The 15,814-nt window shown below is 41.8% G+C and overlaps 2 protein-coding genes across 2 annotated transcripts; both read right to left on the minus strand.

Moving 5' to 3' along the window:
• Positions 1-2,987: 2,987 nt before the first annotated feature.
• Positions 2,988-4,652, minus strand: LOC104112056 (uncharacterized). The gene is made up of 3 exons (XM_070201611.1): positions 4,402-4,652; positions 4,076-4,308; positions 2,988-3,316 (listed from the first exon to the last, which is right to left on the minus strand). Exons 1-3 carry the CDS (start codon positions 4,650-4,652, stop codon positions 2,988-2,990), a joined length of 813 nt encoding a protein of 270 aa, XP_070057712.1.
• Positions 4,653-5,617: 965 nt separating this feature from the next.
• Positions 5,618-11,855, minus strand: LOC138910376 (uncharacterized). Its single transcript, XM_070201612.1, has 7 exons — positions 11,407-11,855; positions 10,924-11,233; positions 9,063-9,615; positions 7,936-8,429; positions 7,372-7,590; positions 6,773-7,224; positions 5,618-6,362 (listed from the first exon to the last, which is right to left on the minus strand). The coding sequence occupies exons 1-7, from the start codon at positions 11,853-11,855 to the stop codon at positions 5,618-5,620; spliced, it is 3,222 nt and encodes a 1,073-aa protein (XP_070057713.1).
• Between the last annotated feature and the right edge of the window lie 3,959 nt (positions 11,856-15,814).

Raw genomic sequence — 15,814 nt, forward strand, 5'->3', positions numbered from 1 at the left:
TTGATTTGAACCTTGATGCTTGCTAGCTGCAGGTGCTAGTTCATTCTTCTATGGTTTCTTCGGATCAAAACGCGACATGCAAAGCTTGTGACTTCAGTCATGTCTTGAGCAGTCCACATCCTTTCATCCGCTTCTGCATTACGGATTCACTTCTTTTCCTTTTCTTTTCTTTATTTTGGATTGAGACTTCTTTTTTGGTCTTCTTGAACCTTGTGCCTCGAGGTAAAAACTTTATTCCTCAAGCAACTCATGCTACTTCTGATTTGAATTGAAAACAAAACTGGAGATTGCCCCTATTCTTCAGGCGGGATCCTGTCGTCTCTGACTTGAACTTGAAAACTGAAAGTTGACCATGTTCTTCAGGCGGGCTCCTGATGCTGACTTTAAACTTGGAATGAATTCTAAAATGAATTCCCTCATTCTCCAGGTGGGCGCCTGCTAATGACTTAAAAATTGAAATAAATTCCCTCATTCTCCAGGTGGGCGTCTGTGCTAACTTAAAACTGAAATGAATTCCCTCGTTCTCCAGGTGGGCGTCTGATGACTTAAAACTTGAAATAAATTCCCTCGTTCTCCAGGTGGGCGCCTGATTTTGACTTAAAACTGAAATGAATTCCCTCGTTCTCCAGGTGGGCGCCTGATGACTTAAAACTTGAAATAAATTCCCTCGTTCTCCAGGTAGGCGCCTGATGACTTAAAACTTGAAATAAATTCCCTCGTTCTCCAGGTGGGCGCCTGCTGACTTAAAACCAAAATAAATTCCCTCGTTCTCCAGGTGGGCGCCTGATTTTGACTTAAAACTTAAATAAATTCCCTCGTTCTCCAGGTGGGCGCCTGATTTTGACTTAAAACTTAAATGAATTCCCTCGTTCTCCAGGTGGGCGCCTGATTTTGACTTAAAACTGAAATAAATTCCCTCGTTCTCCAGGTGGGCGCCTAATTTTTAAAACTTGAAATAAATTTCCTCGTTCTCCAGGTGGGCGCTGCTATCACAACAACACAGACAAAACAGAGAATTTTGTGTCCCAGTTTGTAGCAGGAACATTCATTGATTGTTAGTTGCATCCCATTATCCAAGAGGGTCCTGACAATTTAAAACTAGATCCCATTATCCAGGAGGGTCCTGAAAACTTGAAATTAAATCTCATTATCCAGGAGGGTCCTGAAAACTTGAAATTAAATCCCATTATCTAGGAGGGTCCTGAAAACTTGAAATTAAATCTCATTATCCAGGAGGGTCCTGAAAACTTAAAACTGAACTTATCTGGAGCATGCTTTCTCATGGTGGATTCCTGGCAAAGCAAACAAAATTTCTTTCCCCTGCTTAAAACAAAGAAAATCAGTTTGAAAATGTGGCGGTTAGTTTGTGGCATCCTTGCTGAAAGTGTCTGCTTCTGCCACTACCCTGCTTCATTTTGATTAGCTATTTCGGGCTACAAAGAATTGTTTGACCTTTTGATCGGACCTCGACCACAAAACCTCTGAATGACTTGAATCCCTTACACTCAACTCGTCGTATGGCACTTTCATTCTGACAACTGTTGAACCTTTGCATTTCCTACAAATTCATGAATCACTTGACCACCTGAACTTCAGTTACCACCACATTGCTCATTCTAAATCATGTCACTTGTGATGTGCCTGGCTGAATTTCGCTTGGTGCAAATAAAAAGCTGGTAATGAGCTTTGAAGTCCTTTCTTGCTTACTTAACAAAGACTGATTTGACAGAGACTTAGAAAAATAGACCCAAAAGAAACAAAGCGAAGTGACTTCGAGAATTAGGAAAAAAAAACAGAGATGACTATTTGAAGAAAAATGAAAACGAGACTTATCTGAATGAAGCAATTGGCTCCAATGATCATGACATGCATTTCGGATTGATCAGCCTAATCCATCCAACTAATCACATTTCAGTTCATGCAATGTCTTCATACTTCAAAATCGGGGTTTTCATAATTCAATTTCTTTGTAAAGTCATGAACCCCATTCGGCTTGTAATGCCCCGAGGGGTTTTCACCAGCAAACCTCTCTCATTTGCTCCTATCTCAACTCATTATCGCCTTACAGTGCCCATAAGGGTTTTCACCAATAAGACTCTCTCATTTGAATTTTCTCTCGACTCACCATCGCCCTATGGTGCCCGTGAGGGTTTTCACCAATAATACTCTCTCATTTGAATTTTCTCTCGACTCACCATCGCCCTATGGTGCCCGTGAGGGTTTTCACCAATAAGACTCTCTCATTTATTCACTTTTCCTTGTGCCCATGAACAAAGGTGCTACCCATGATGTAAATAATACCTCCATCTCACTTGACTTGGCATCCTCAAAGTTGATCAGAAGGTCTTTCTTTGGACTGTAGTGTAGGTTTTGGACAGGGTTAGAAAGAAAGGGTGGCATGCAGGCTCAAAATAATTTAAGATGAAGGGGTTCAAAATGACAACTTTTGGAATCAGATCTTTTTACAAAGCTAAAACTCCTGCCCCAGTTTCATCGAATCTGGGGAATTTTGAATTTTTTATTTGATGGGACCGAACCGTGTAAGGCTGCCTACGTATCCTTAAAAGGAATTAGGTCGAACGTAGTTCAAACTAGTAAAAGTTGTTTTGTTTTTGTTACTTTGCTTTTCTTTTTCTTTTTCTTTTTTTTTTCTTTTTCTCCTTTCTTTTTTTTCTTTTATTTCTTTTGCTTCTCTCTTTTTTTCTTTTTCTTTTCTATTTCCAGCTCTACTTCTGATTCCAAAAGAGGGGTATGAAAGAACACAAATAAGGCTCAAAAAGGGGTAACAAATGATAAAAGTATTTGGGATAGCAGAATAAAATGCCTTCGTCATTCCAACTTTGAACATGCCTAGTACAAAATGCGATTGAAGATAAGTAAAAAAAATCATACATAATATCTCTTGACTGCATCAGAATTGATAGCCATATCCACACATTTACCTTCTATGTCTGTTAAATACAAAGCATCATTGGGCAACACCTTTGTCACAATGAACGGCCCTGCCAGTTTGGGGCGAACTTGCCTTTAGCTTCAGCCTGATGTGGAAGGATGCATTTCAACACCAACTGACCCACCTCAAATTTCCGGGGACGCACCTTCTTGTTGTATTCTCTTGCCATTTTTTTCTGATACAATTGACCGTGACATACTGCTGCCAATCTTTTTTCATCAATCAAATTCAATTGCTCTAGCCGGGTCTTGACCCACTCATCATCATCAATTTCAGCTTCAGCAACGATCCGCATGGATGGAATCTCAACTTCTGCAGGTATAACTGCCTCGGTTCCATATACCAGCAAATAGGGAGTTGCACCTATTGAAGTGCGAACAGTAGTGCGATAACCCAGTAAAGCAAAAGGTAACTTTTCATGCCATTGCCTGGAACCTTGCACCATCTTACGAAGTATCTTTTTTATGTTCTTGTTAGCAGCCTCAACAGCTCTGTTTGCCTTAGGACGATACGGAGTGGAGTTTCGATGCATAATCTTGAACTGTTGGCATACCTCTTTCATCAAATGACTGTTGAGGTTAGCAGCATTATCTGTGATGATTACCTTGGGAATTCTGAACCGGCAAATGATGTTTGAATGAACAAAATCTACCACCGCCTTCTTGGTCACGGACTTGAAAGTTACAGCTTCGACCCACTTGGTAAAGTAATCAATGGCCACCAGAATAAACCTATGCTCGTTTGACGCTGCCGGCTCAATTGGTACGATGACATCCATGCCCCAAACAACGAAGGGCCAAGGTGCAGACATTGTGTGCAACTCAGATGGCGGGGAATGAATCAAATCACCGTGCACCTGGAATTTATGACATTTACGAACGAAGCTGATGCAATCTCGTTTCATGGTGAGCCAATAATAACCTACTCGAAGAATCTTCTTTGCCAAGACATACCCACTCATATGCGGCCCGCAAACTCCGGAATGCACTTCGTCCATGATGGTAGAAGCTTGTTTAGAATCTATGCACCTTAGTAGTCCTAGATCTAGAGCTCTCTTGTACAAGATTCCCCCACTTAAGAAAAATCCACTAGCCAGACGTCGAATGGTTCTCTTTTGATCACCTGTGACATGCACCGGATATACCCCCGATTTGATGTATTCCTTGACATCATGGAACCAAGGCTCACCATCAGGTTCCTCCTCAACCATATTGCAATAGGCATTCTGATCACGGATTTGGATATGCAGAGGGTCAACATAAGTCTTATCTGGATGGTGTAGTATTGACGCCAGAGTAGCCAAGGCATCGGCAATCTCATTGTGAATCCTGGGAATATGCCTGAATTCTACCGACCTGAATCGTTGACGAAGATCATGCAGACATTGTCGATACGGTATGAGCTTCAAATCTCGAGTCTCCTATTCTCCCTGAATCTGGTGAACCAACAAATTTGAATCTCCCAAAACCAATATTTCTTGAACTCCCATGTCTATAGCTAGCCTCAAACCCAGAATGCATGCCTCGTATTCAGCCATGTTGTTAGTGCAATAAAATCGAAGTTGAGCTATTACGGGATAGTGATGCCTTGTTTCAGAAATGAGTACAGCCCCTATTCCGACACCTTTCATATTAGTAGCTCCATCAAAGAAGAGTTTCCAACCTGGCTTTTCATCATGATCAGCCTTGTCAATATACATCACTTCTTCATCAGGAAAATAAGTCTTCAGTGGCTCATATTCTTCATCCACCGGATTCTCGGCCAAGTGATCGGCCAGGGCTTGGGCTTTCATCGCGGTCCGAGTCACATAGATGATGTCAAACTCTGTGAATAAAATCTGCCACTTTGCCAATCTTCCTATGGGCATAAGCTTCTAAAAGATATACATAAGAGGATCCATGCGAGCAATGAGGTAAGTAGTGTAGGATGACAGATAATGCTTCAGCTTTTGTGCCACCCAAGTCAGGGCGCAACATGTCCTTTCAAGAAGAGTATACTTAACCTCATAAGGAGTGAACTTCTTGCTGAGATAATAAATGGCTCACTCTTTCTTGCCTGTGATGTCGTGTTGACCCAACACACAACCGAAAGAATTATCTAATACCGTCAAATAGAGAATTAAAGGTCTCTCAGGTTCTGGCGGGATCAGCACAGGTGGGTTTGACAGGTAACTCTTGATCTTATCAAATGCTACCTGACACTCATCAGTCCACTTAACCGCAGCATTCTTCTTCAGCAACTTAAAGATGGGCTCAGAAGTTGTCGTGAGTTGAGCAATAAACCTGCTGATGTAATTTAACCTTCCGAAAAGGCTCATCACCTCGGTTTTGTTCTTTGGCGGTGGTAATTCTTAGATGGCTTTTATCTTTGCTGGTCCAACTCAATACCGCGTCGACTGACTATGAATCCCAACAATTTCTCGGACGGGACACCAAATGCACATTTTGCCGGATTGAGCTTGAGGTTGTACCTGCGGAGCCTTTGGAAAAACTTTCTCAAGTCTCCAACATGGTCGGACTGCTTCTTTGACTTTATGATCACATCATCTACATAAACCTCAATTTTCTTGTGTATCATGTCATGAAATATGGTAGTCATTGCCCTCATGTAAGTTGCCCCAGCATTCTTCAAACCAAATGGAATTACCCGGTAGCAGTATGTCCCTCATGGTGTGATGAATGCTGTCTTTTCTGCATCTTCCTCATCCATCAGGATCTGGTAATATCCCGCGTAGCAATCCACAAAAGACCCAATCTCATGTTTGGCACAATTGTCGATCAGAATATGGATGTTAGGCAATGGAAAGTTATCTTTTGGACTTGCCTTATTGAGATCACGATAATCGACACAGACCCTGGTCTTACCATCCTTCTTTGGTACTGGCACGACATTAGCTAACCAAGTGGGATATCGAGTGACCCGAATGACCTTTGCGTCAAGCTGCTTTGTGATTTCTTCTTTGATCTTCACACTCATGTCAGTCTTGAACTTCCTTAACTTTTGCTTGACTGGAGGGAATGCCGGATCAGTTGGCAATTTATGAACTACCAAGTCAGTGCTCAAACCCGGCATGTCGTCATACGACCATGCAAAAATATCTTTATATTCAAACAGTTCTTTGATTATTTCTTCCTTGATTTGTGGTTCCAGATGCACACTTATCTTGGTTTCCCTGATATTATCTTGATCTTCTAAATTGATTGCTTCAGTTTCATTCAGATTAGGCTTGGGTTTTTCTTCAAAGTGATTTAGTTCTCTACTAATTTCTTGAAATACTGCTTCTTCATCATATTCTGTTTCATCATCACACTCTACTTCTTGGATTGTTGTTTTGGAATTAGATTGGCTTTTAAGATTTGGCTGAAAATTTCTCATGCATGTCATGCCATTGAAACCAGCATAAAAAGAACTGTGCAGAAAAAGGAAACAAAACAAAAATGAAACGCTATTAGGAATAATGGAAAACGGGAAATTGTATTTCATTGAAAATAAAAGGATAGAAGGGTTTGTACATTAAAACAAGCAAAAAATAAAAAATCTGGATTACAACCCTGGAATAACCCAGATAATAGAAAGGAAAATAAAGCAAACTACCAAAACTCCTTCCGGGTGGGGAGAAGAGTAGCTTTCCAATTGCTAAGCTTCACATTTGGCCCAACGAGATGCACATCGGCATTACTGGAACCTTCCCCGATTTCTACCATGTTAACCTCATCAAACAAACTCTGGAACCTCTTGATCAGCTCTTCATCAAAGTCGACCACAGGTTTTGGGACCGCTGATATTGGGCGTTTTGCGACCCCTGGCTTGACAAAAGACTTGGAGATATGTGGAACATGCTTAGGAAGTGACCATGCCTTTCTTTTCAAATTTTTAGCCTTTTTCATGTCCTTCCCTGTGAGTGTGAATCCTAAACCAAATGTACCGAAACTTTCACATGGATACACCGGATGTGCAATACCCTGCAGAGACGAACCCAGGCCTTTACCCGGCACAAAACCATTCTTCAACATTTCATTTGCTACCATGACGGACACAGATGGTAGCTTCGGACCTGGAATGCATTCTCCTTCAGGAATCTTCTCGACAGACACTGTTTCGAACGTTTGGTAAACCCAAGGCCCTTTATCATCTTCAACTTTAATAAATAGAACAATTGTGTCATTGTAAGCAGATAAGTTCTCATCACCGTGCACAACTATTTCCTGCCTGTCCCATTCAAACTTCACCATTTGATGCAGAGAAGACGGGATTGCCTTGGCAGCATGTATCTAGGGCCTGCCCAACAACAAGTTATAGGAGACAACCACATCTAGCACTTGGAACTCCATAGTGAACTCAATTGGCCCTATTGACAATTCGAGCATTATATCACCAACAGAATCTTTCCCTCCTCCATCAAAGCCTCGAACACATACATTGTTCATGTGGATCCTTTCAGTGCTGATCTTCAACTTTTGCAAAGTGGACAGGGGGAAAATATTTGCACTAGAACCGTTATCAACCAGTACCCTTGAGACAGCAGAATCCTCGCATTTCACTGTGAGATAAAGAGCTTTGTTGTGCTCTGTACCCTCCATAGGAAGTTCATCATCTGAGAAAGTGATCCTGTTTGCTTCGAAAATCTTGTTAGCAATCTTTTCCAAGTGGTTTACCATGATCTTATCAGGAACATGGGCCTCATTCAAAATCTTCATCAGGGCTTTACGGTGTTCATCTGAATGTATCAGCAAAGACAAAAGAGAGATCTGAGCTGGTGTTTTCCTTAACTGCTCTACAATGGAATAGTCTTGCATTTTCATCTTTTTCAGGAACTCTTCAGCCTCTTCTTCGGTGACCGGCTTCTTTACTGGGATGTGGCCATCCTTGAATGGCTTGGCTTTCCTCAGTTCTTCTGGGGTAAAACATCTCCCAGAACGAGTCAGTCCTCCGGTTTCATTGACTTCTTCCTCTACTTCTTTCCTTTTATATGTTACTATCACCTGTTTGTAATTCCACGGGACGGCCTTTGTGTCAACCATTGGTAACTGGGTCACTAGCTTAATAATAACGGGGGTAATACGAGCTCCTTCCACGATTATGACAGGCTTGCCCGGGACCCCCGGTACAATCACTTTTTGCTTTTCCTGGTTCGCTTCAACATCAATCGGAGGCCCTTTCACAACCAATACAGATGGCTTCACGTCGAGCGTGCTTAGCTTCCCCGACACCCCTTCAACTGTCAAGGGCATTGCTTTTGCAAAATCTGGAGCTTTAAATGGATTACTTTCGCTAGCCCGGATCATCATGACGGACTTGGAAGAATTCTTGGGCTCCCCATCCTTATGAACTATCTCAATCATATGTGTCTCTGCATGAGTCGGCAAAGGATTTTGGTTGGTGTTTGGCCCCTCCGAGCTCTGGACCATAATTTGATTTGTATCAATAAGCTTTTGGATCGCCCTCTTCAAATGCCAACACTTCTCTGTGTCGTGCCCTGGGGCATCAGAACAATATGCACATCTGAGGGAATAATCAAGGTTCCTTGGAGGTGGATTTAGTGTCTTTGGCTCAATCGGCCTCAAAACGTCCAACTGCCTCAACCTTTGAAACAAACTGGTATATGACTCTCTAAGAGGGGTGAAGGTTTCTTTCTGCTACTGCCTCTCTTTTCTATAATCCGGCCTCGATCGAAAGCTTGGACCAGTAGGGTTTTGGTATGGTTGTGGGGGTGGATAAGGATTTTGTGGAGTTGGAGCACGCCATTGTGGGTAAGGAGGGGGTTGCGCATATGACTGTGCATGGTGAACATGGTATTGGGGTGGTCTGACTGAATATTGAGGGTCTTGTGGTGGGAAATAATGTTGGGATGGATTATATGGAGCTTGGGTGTAGGCTTGAGGTTGGGGTCGAGGTTGGGTGTACTGGTGAGGCGAACCCCTTGAGCCACACCCTGATCCAGAGTCAAACATAGCGACATCATCTTTCTTCTTTTTGCCTAACAGGCTTCCGGTGCCACTTTGAATTGCCTGTGTGGTTGCTTTTATGGCGGAGTAGCTCATGATCTTGCTTGACTTGAGTCCCTCTTCCACCATTCCTCCCATATTTACCACATCATTGAAGGACTTACCTATGGCTGAGATCAAATGGCCAAAATAAGTAGGTTCTAAGGCTTGAAGAAAGTACTCGACCATCTCATCTTCTTCCATTGGAGGATTGACCCGTGCAGCTTGTTCTCTCCATCTGAAACAATATTCCCTAAAGCTCTCGCTGGGCTTCTTCTCTACCTTGGTCAAAGATAGGCGATCCGGGATAATGTATATATTGTACTGAAAGTGCCGAGCAAAGGCCTGAGCCAAGTCGTCCCATGTGTACCACCTGCTAGCGTCTTGGCGGGTGTACCATTCCAAAGTTGCCCCACTCAGACTCTGACTGAAATACGCCATTAATAATTCGTCTTTCCCACCGGCGCCTCTCATCTTGCTGCAAAAGCCTCTCAAATAGGCCACGGGATCTCCATGTCCATCGTACAGGTCAAACTTGGGCATCTTGAACCCAGTGGGCAGTTGGACATCAGGGAATAAGCATAAATCCTTATAAGCCACACTTACTTGGCTTCCTATCCCTTGCATGTTCTTCAAAGATTGCTCTAGACTCTTCACTTTCCTGAATATCTCATCCTGCTACACATTTCGGGATGGTTTCTCAGTTTCAACAGGAGGTTCAAAGTGAGGGGTGTAGGAATAAGGATCCGTGACTTTGAAAGTTGGTTCCGGAGCATAATATTGGGTATCTGGAGCTTGGAACGCGGGTTCACTAGAAGATCGGTGGAGGGTAGCTCGCGGAGGGGCTACGAAAATAGGAGCAGATGTCGGAGCCGGGTATGTGGTTGTTTTGGCTGTGGAGCATGGAGAGTTTGGGATGAGGTGTCGAGCTAGTGGTGGAAAGGGGTAAAACTCGGTGCATGCTGAGGGAAAATATCAACGGTAGGTGGAGGATGCCCCATGATCCAGGCTTGATACATTTCAGCCATTTGATGCTTCAACCTGTGGACCTCCTCTTTCAATTCAGACTCTGATTCTACAATCTCCCTTGGCGGATCAACAATACCCGTGTCCGACTCTTTGCTAGTCATGACTGCCTTGCGCTTTGATCTGGTATTATAGGGGTGACTTGCCAGGATGCCAACAAACTAACCACCTAAACAGAACCTGTCTTAGATATGCACACACAATAACTTGGTCAGTTTTGAAGCATTTAACAGATAGGGAATCGCATATTGGGGATACAATACACCTGAGCAGTTAAACGTTTCTAAATGTTTTGCGACGGCTTATGTGCTTCATCCTGGCTCTTTTCCCAAATTTCGAATCCTGATTTTTTCCTTTCTCCTTTTGTTGTGTTTCGCTCTTTTAATTCTCATTCTCTTTTTTTCTTTTGTTTGGCCCCTCTTTTCTTTCTTCCCTCCTTTTTTTTAATTTTCCTCTCTCTCTTTTTTTGTTTTCTTTTCTCTATTTTCTTTTAAGACTATGATCGAATCCTATGGGGATTGCCTACGTATCATGACGCCGCATGAATCAGATCATTACGTAGTTTAGGGAAATAAATGCAAAATGATTTTTTTTTTCAATATTTCATTAATAAAAGATATCTTTTGGATTTTCTATTACAAGGACTTAAAAGTAGTGATGACTACAAAAGAAAAATCTACAGACTCGAAATAAAGCAATAAGCAACCTTGACAAGGATGAACAAAACTCGAGGAAAGTAAAATACAGACTCAAAAACTAACTAAAAAAATCAAAAATACATAAGAGCCTCCACTGGTACTCCGGGGGCTTGCGGGACATCAGCCGGTCTCCGCACAGGCCTACGGGCAATATCTTCTTGAAGGTGGTCTAGGTCAACCATCACCTGTCGAACGAATGTCATTACAGAAGCAAAAAAAACATAGACTGGGTCATGTCTTCACATTCATGGCATTTCATTACAACATAATCAGTTATCTCTTTAATCCTCATTCTGATGACACCCTTTTCTTGAAGCAAACGTCCAATCTGCTGGGCCCGAGCCTCTAACACTTGTGTATCTATGTTGTTTTGGTCTTGTAACTGTTGCAGGGTTAGTTGATAAATCAATGCATAGCAATGCTCTCTTTCTGTCTTGAAATCCTTTACTTGCTTGACCATTTCATTTTCCAGGGCAACCAGCTTTTTCTGTAAAATTGCTACTTCTTTGTCATATTTCTGCTTCAATTGGTGGGCTAATCTAGCATGTTCTTCTGCACTTTGGCCAACTTTGCTTGAGCATTTAACAAGTCCTTTTCGGCCTTTGTCAAGTCAAAACCATAATCATGCACTTTTCGCCTTAGGTTGGTTATAATTTTCTCATCTCTCTCACTTCTTACCGGTGTCTCGGCGGCTATTTTCATTCTCTAGATTTGGGCTCGAAGGGCTTCATTTTCCCTAGCCAACCTCTTCTTTTCCCCTTCATCTTCAGCTGCCTGCAAACTACTATCAAATTTGATTTTTTCAATTTGTTCTTCTAGTTTGTTTATAGTAGTCCGGTATTCCTTTTCTTTAGCTAACCAAACCCATTGCTCTCGTGCTCCATCGGTGAATTGTTGGACATGGGGCCTTTTGGCGGGCTGTTCTGGCTCTTGATCGACCCGACTTCTTTTACCATACCATATGGCGTAGTTGGATCCTACTTCACCCATGGACAAATCTCGTACTTGAGTATGTGGTTCCAAGAACCTACATTGGTGCCAAATCTGACGAACCCTTTCTTCTGGAAATGTGGCTTTTGGGCATAGTTCAATAACCTGTGGACTCAAATCTTCGTCATAGGGGACTATTTGGTATCTGCCCAATTGGCGTAGGACCCGATGTGGGGCATATGGTTGAATACTCCGAAGACCCATTAATAAAAGAAAGCACACTCCGACGGACATGTAAATAACTTTATCGACCGGGAGCCAACCGAAAGTCCACTCAATTCGATTTGAGTTTAAAGAACCCAAATACGCGAACCATGCCTCAGTACCTTCTGGCAACTCATGACCGTTTACTCGGTTTTCATATTCTTCGATGCAATTGAGTCCGGTCAGACCGTAGTTCATGTAACCTGGACGATAACAAAGATGTTCTACCAACCACATTTGTAAAAGCAAGTTGCAACTCTCAAAAAACTTTGTCCCGGCTCGACAAGCGGTTAAAGCTCGGTAAATTTCTGCGAGAATCATCGGTATGATAGTGCCATTGGCCTTTTTGACCATAAAGTCGGCCACTCCTGCGAGCCCCAATTCTATATGTTTGTCACTCCTTGGGCATATCAGAGTGCCTAAAAATGCCACCACAAAGACCAAACCCCTGCATGTTTCCCATTTGTCTTTATTTCCCTGGTGATTCAAACCAGTGTCCGGAGCCTCAAATCTGTGGGGGTCCCCATACCGGCTGTATAAGAAACGGAATGTGCAGAATCCTCTTGCTAAATTTTCATCTTTAACCTGCCGGCTAATACTGAGGAGGTCCAAAAACTTATGAGGGGTTACAGTTCTTGGTGCTACTGGATATTGATACCTTAACTTCCCTTCGAAACCAGCATAACCTGCTATCTCCTCTAGTGTAGGGGTCAACTCGAAATCAGAGAAGTGGAAAACATTGTGTGTCGGGTCCCAAAACGGTATCAAAGCTTCGATTATATCAACCCTTGGTTTAATTTCTAGAAGACCAGTGAGCCCACCTAAAGCCTTTGTCACAGAATGCTTGCTGACCTCCCCCCAGGTCGTTCCACCACATATGGAGTCCTAGTGGAATCTCGTCTACGACTCGAAAAGGTATATTTTCAACAGTGCTCATCCTGCACAATTATTTAAGGCGACTGGTTAAAAACAAGTGATTTTTGATTGATTTTATTTTTATTTTTGACCCCAAAAGAAAGATTATTTGTGCAAAATAAAACTCAAACAACTCAAGGCCACCTTTGCAAATACGAACCTTCAGCCCTTCAGAAATAAAGATTTTAAAGTTGTGCTTGCTAAGTGGCCAAAATTAGGAAAAGAGCCATAGGTGGCTATTCTGGTAAAACAAACTTCCTGCGTCCCGTTGGGACGTTTCTGGCTATTTGGACAGAAAGTGACATCCCCTAAATTTATTCATGACAAAATGACGCATTTTTATATTTTCTGGTTATTTTTACAAAAACGATGCCGGAACCGATGAGGGTTGCCTACGTATCTCACATCCGGTGAGAATCAAACCCGCGTAGTTCGGTCCATCTTGATGCACAGAAAGATATGATTTGTTTTGAAATGATTTTTTTCTTTTTTGTTTTGAAACTTTGGTAGAGTAACGGGATTTTTGAATATCGGGATTATCAAAATCGGGCATTTTTCTATCCTACCTCACTCTTGGTTTTTCTTTTTCTTTTTTTTTTAATTTTGTGTCCTTACTCTAGAAGCCGGTCAACATACAAGCCAAGCAAACTAATGCACAAGTAGCACGTAAAGAATGTATCAGGATGGTCTTTTGATTTTCGGGTGCACCTATCCTAGACGGACCCAACCTCTATGTTGAGTCCCCTAAGTCAAATGCACGTGATGCAAGCAAACGTACCTACTAGGAATCCGGCATGAGGCTGTGTTATTCTAAGTTTTAAATCCTGGGTGTATTGTTCTAGACCTGGCTTACCCGAGCGTACAACTCGAACCGAGGGGGGCAGCGTACCGGGAATACAGAAGCTTTACCGGCTTTGCAACTTGTCCGAACCTCGTTCTAAAATTAGGATATGACTCTAACAGAAAAGAAGCCACGCGAAGCGCACGCTCCCCAGAAGATTTAGAAGACTCAGAGAGAAGGAGGGTTTCGTAGCAGTTTATATACAGTTCAAACAATATCAAAGCGGTAAAAAATGGCATTTAGCACATTAGGCTCAAACACGTAAAAATCAGATAATAGACAAAAACCAAGTATAATAGTTATTCTAAGCTCGAATTCTGAACCCTGAACCAGAGATTCTGGGTTCGTTCCCCAGCAGAGTCGCCAGAGCTGTCACACCTCCTTTTTTCCGAGGGGATAGGGGATAAGGGAATTTTTCCAATTAAAGTGACATTAATCGAAATGGGATTATTTATTTATCAGAGTCGCCACATGGAATAATTTATGGTGTCCCAAGTCACCGGTTTATTTTAAATCCCAAATCGAGAAAATTTGACTCTATTTATGGTCCGCGAACACAGAAGACCGAGTAAGGAATTCTGTTAACCCGGAAGAAGGTGTGAGGCACTCCCGAGTTCCGTGGTTTTAGCACGGTCGCTTAACTAGTAATAATTGGCCAAATTATCTGATTTATACATATTTAAAACCTTTTGTGCATTACCGCTTTTATATCGCTTTTAATATTTATGGAATTCATTTCTGGAACAAGTCACGTTATCGTACACTTGTCGTTTTGATACACATTGCAAACCGCGCCACATGAAATGCACCCGTGATTTACAACATATTTATTTTTATTATTATTATTTGAAGTTGAGGTCGAGTCACGTGAAACGCACACTCGAATTGGGGTTATGTATCATGACCATGCCACGGGAACCGTACCCATAACTGCGATAATTTATTAAACGCACCTAAAGCAAGCTAAGATGTTCTAGAGTTGTTCATTTCCTAAACTAATTTGAGATTCAAATATAAGGATCATGAGTTATGGAAATTTATTGGGGAAGAGGTGACCTCGATCATAACCAAAGAATTCATGAGATCAATTATACAACTAAGTTGTTAGAAATATTTACAACAATGAATTGCTAATAGTCTGCCTCTTAGGACTGTTTTTCCAATCACTAGACTAGTGATGAATTAAATGAAGGGATTAATGAGTTGAGGAATAACTGAAGCAGCAACAAGATTACGGAGTTATCAAGCAATTACCTATTATATAATAGGGCCAGATTATAACTTTTATTATATTGGGGTGTATAAGAATAAATCATTCGGCCTATCATATTGTCCATTTTAGTTTTTGAGAACTAACTTCTACAGTCCATTATTTATCATTTTAAATCAACAGAAAACCCACAACTCTTTGTGCTTTCATAGTTATCTTCCCAGCATATTATTTCACAAATCAAGACAAAACAATAATGGAAACTAATTTATCTAAATCACCGTCACAGACCTAAAGTAACTCAAAAACAAATTATTTCAAGAAAATTGATTAATCAATCAAGATAAAAAAAAATATGCTGACATAGAACAAATGACGAAACGGCAAACATTATAAGAACAAAATAAAGTCGCAGATAAAGAAACGAACCTTAGATATATTTTGCCAAATAAAATCTGAAAATGCTTAACACCGGAAAACTTAGACAGCGACAACCTCGACGGAACCGCGAATCTGCCCGGAAACCTCGGCCTACGACCTTTGGCGACCTCGAAACTCGTCGAAAAACTCGAATCAAATGAACCCAACTCGAAATTGTGTAACGTGCGAGAAGGAGGATGGGAAAATGAACACACTATTTTCGTTTCGAGGTAATGAGATTTTGTAGCTTTTCCCCTCAATTATTCCCTCTGTTTTTATAACTTTCCCCCGTTCCTACCCGTTGCTGCTTTCCAATTCCCTTTCCCCTTCCTTTGTTCCCTTAATCTCCCCTCCGTTCCTTTTTTTTTTCACTCTTTGCCCTTTTATTTTGTGCAGGTTGCGGCTGCTTGCCTTCTGTTTTGGAATTAGGAGAATAGTTAGGTTTTATTTGGGGTGGGAAATTAATATTGGCCCTTGGATCAAAGTAGATCAGTGGCTATGATTAAGGGAGGGGTTTGATGGGTGAAAAAAGGATTTGGGCTAAAAGGGATTGGAAAGAATGGGCCTTTGTCT

The sequence above is a fragment of the Nicotiana tomentosiformis genome, chromosome 4 (genome assembly GCF_000390325.3).
Source record: "Nicotiana tomentosiformis chromosome 4, ASM39032v3, whole genome shotgun sequence".
Classification (NCBI taxonomy): Eukaryota; Viridiplantae; Streptophyta; class Magnoliopsida; order Solanales; family Solanaceae; genus Nicotiana; species Nicotiana tomentosiformis.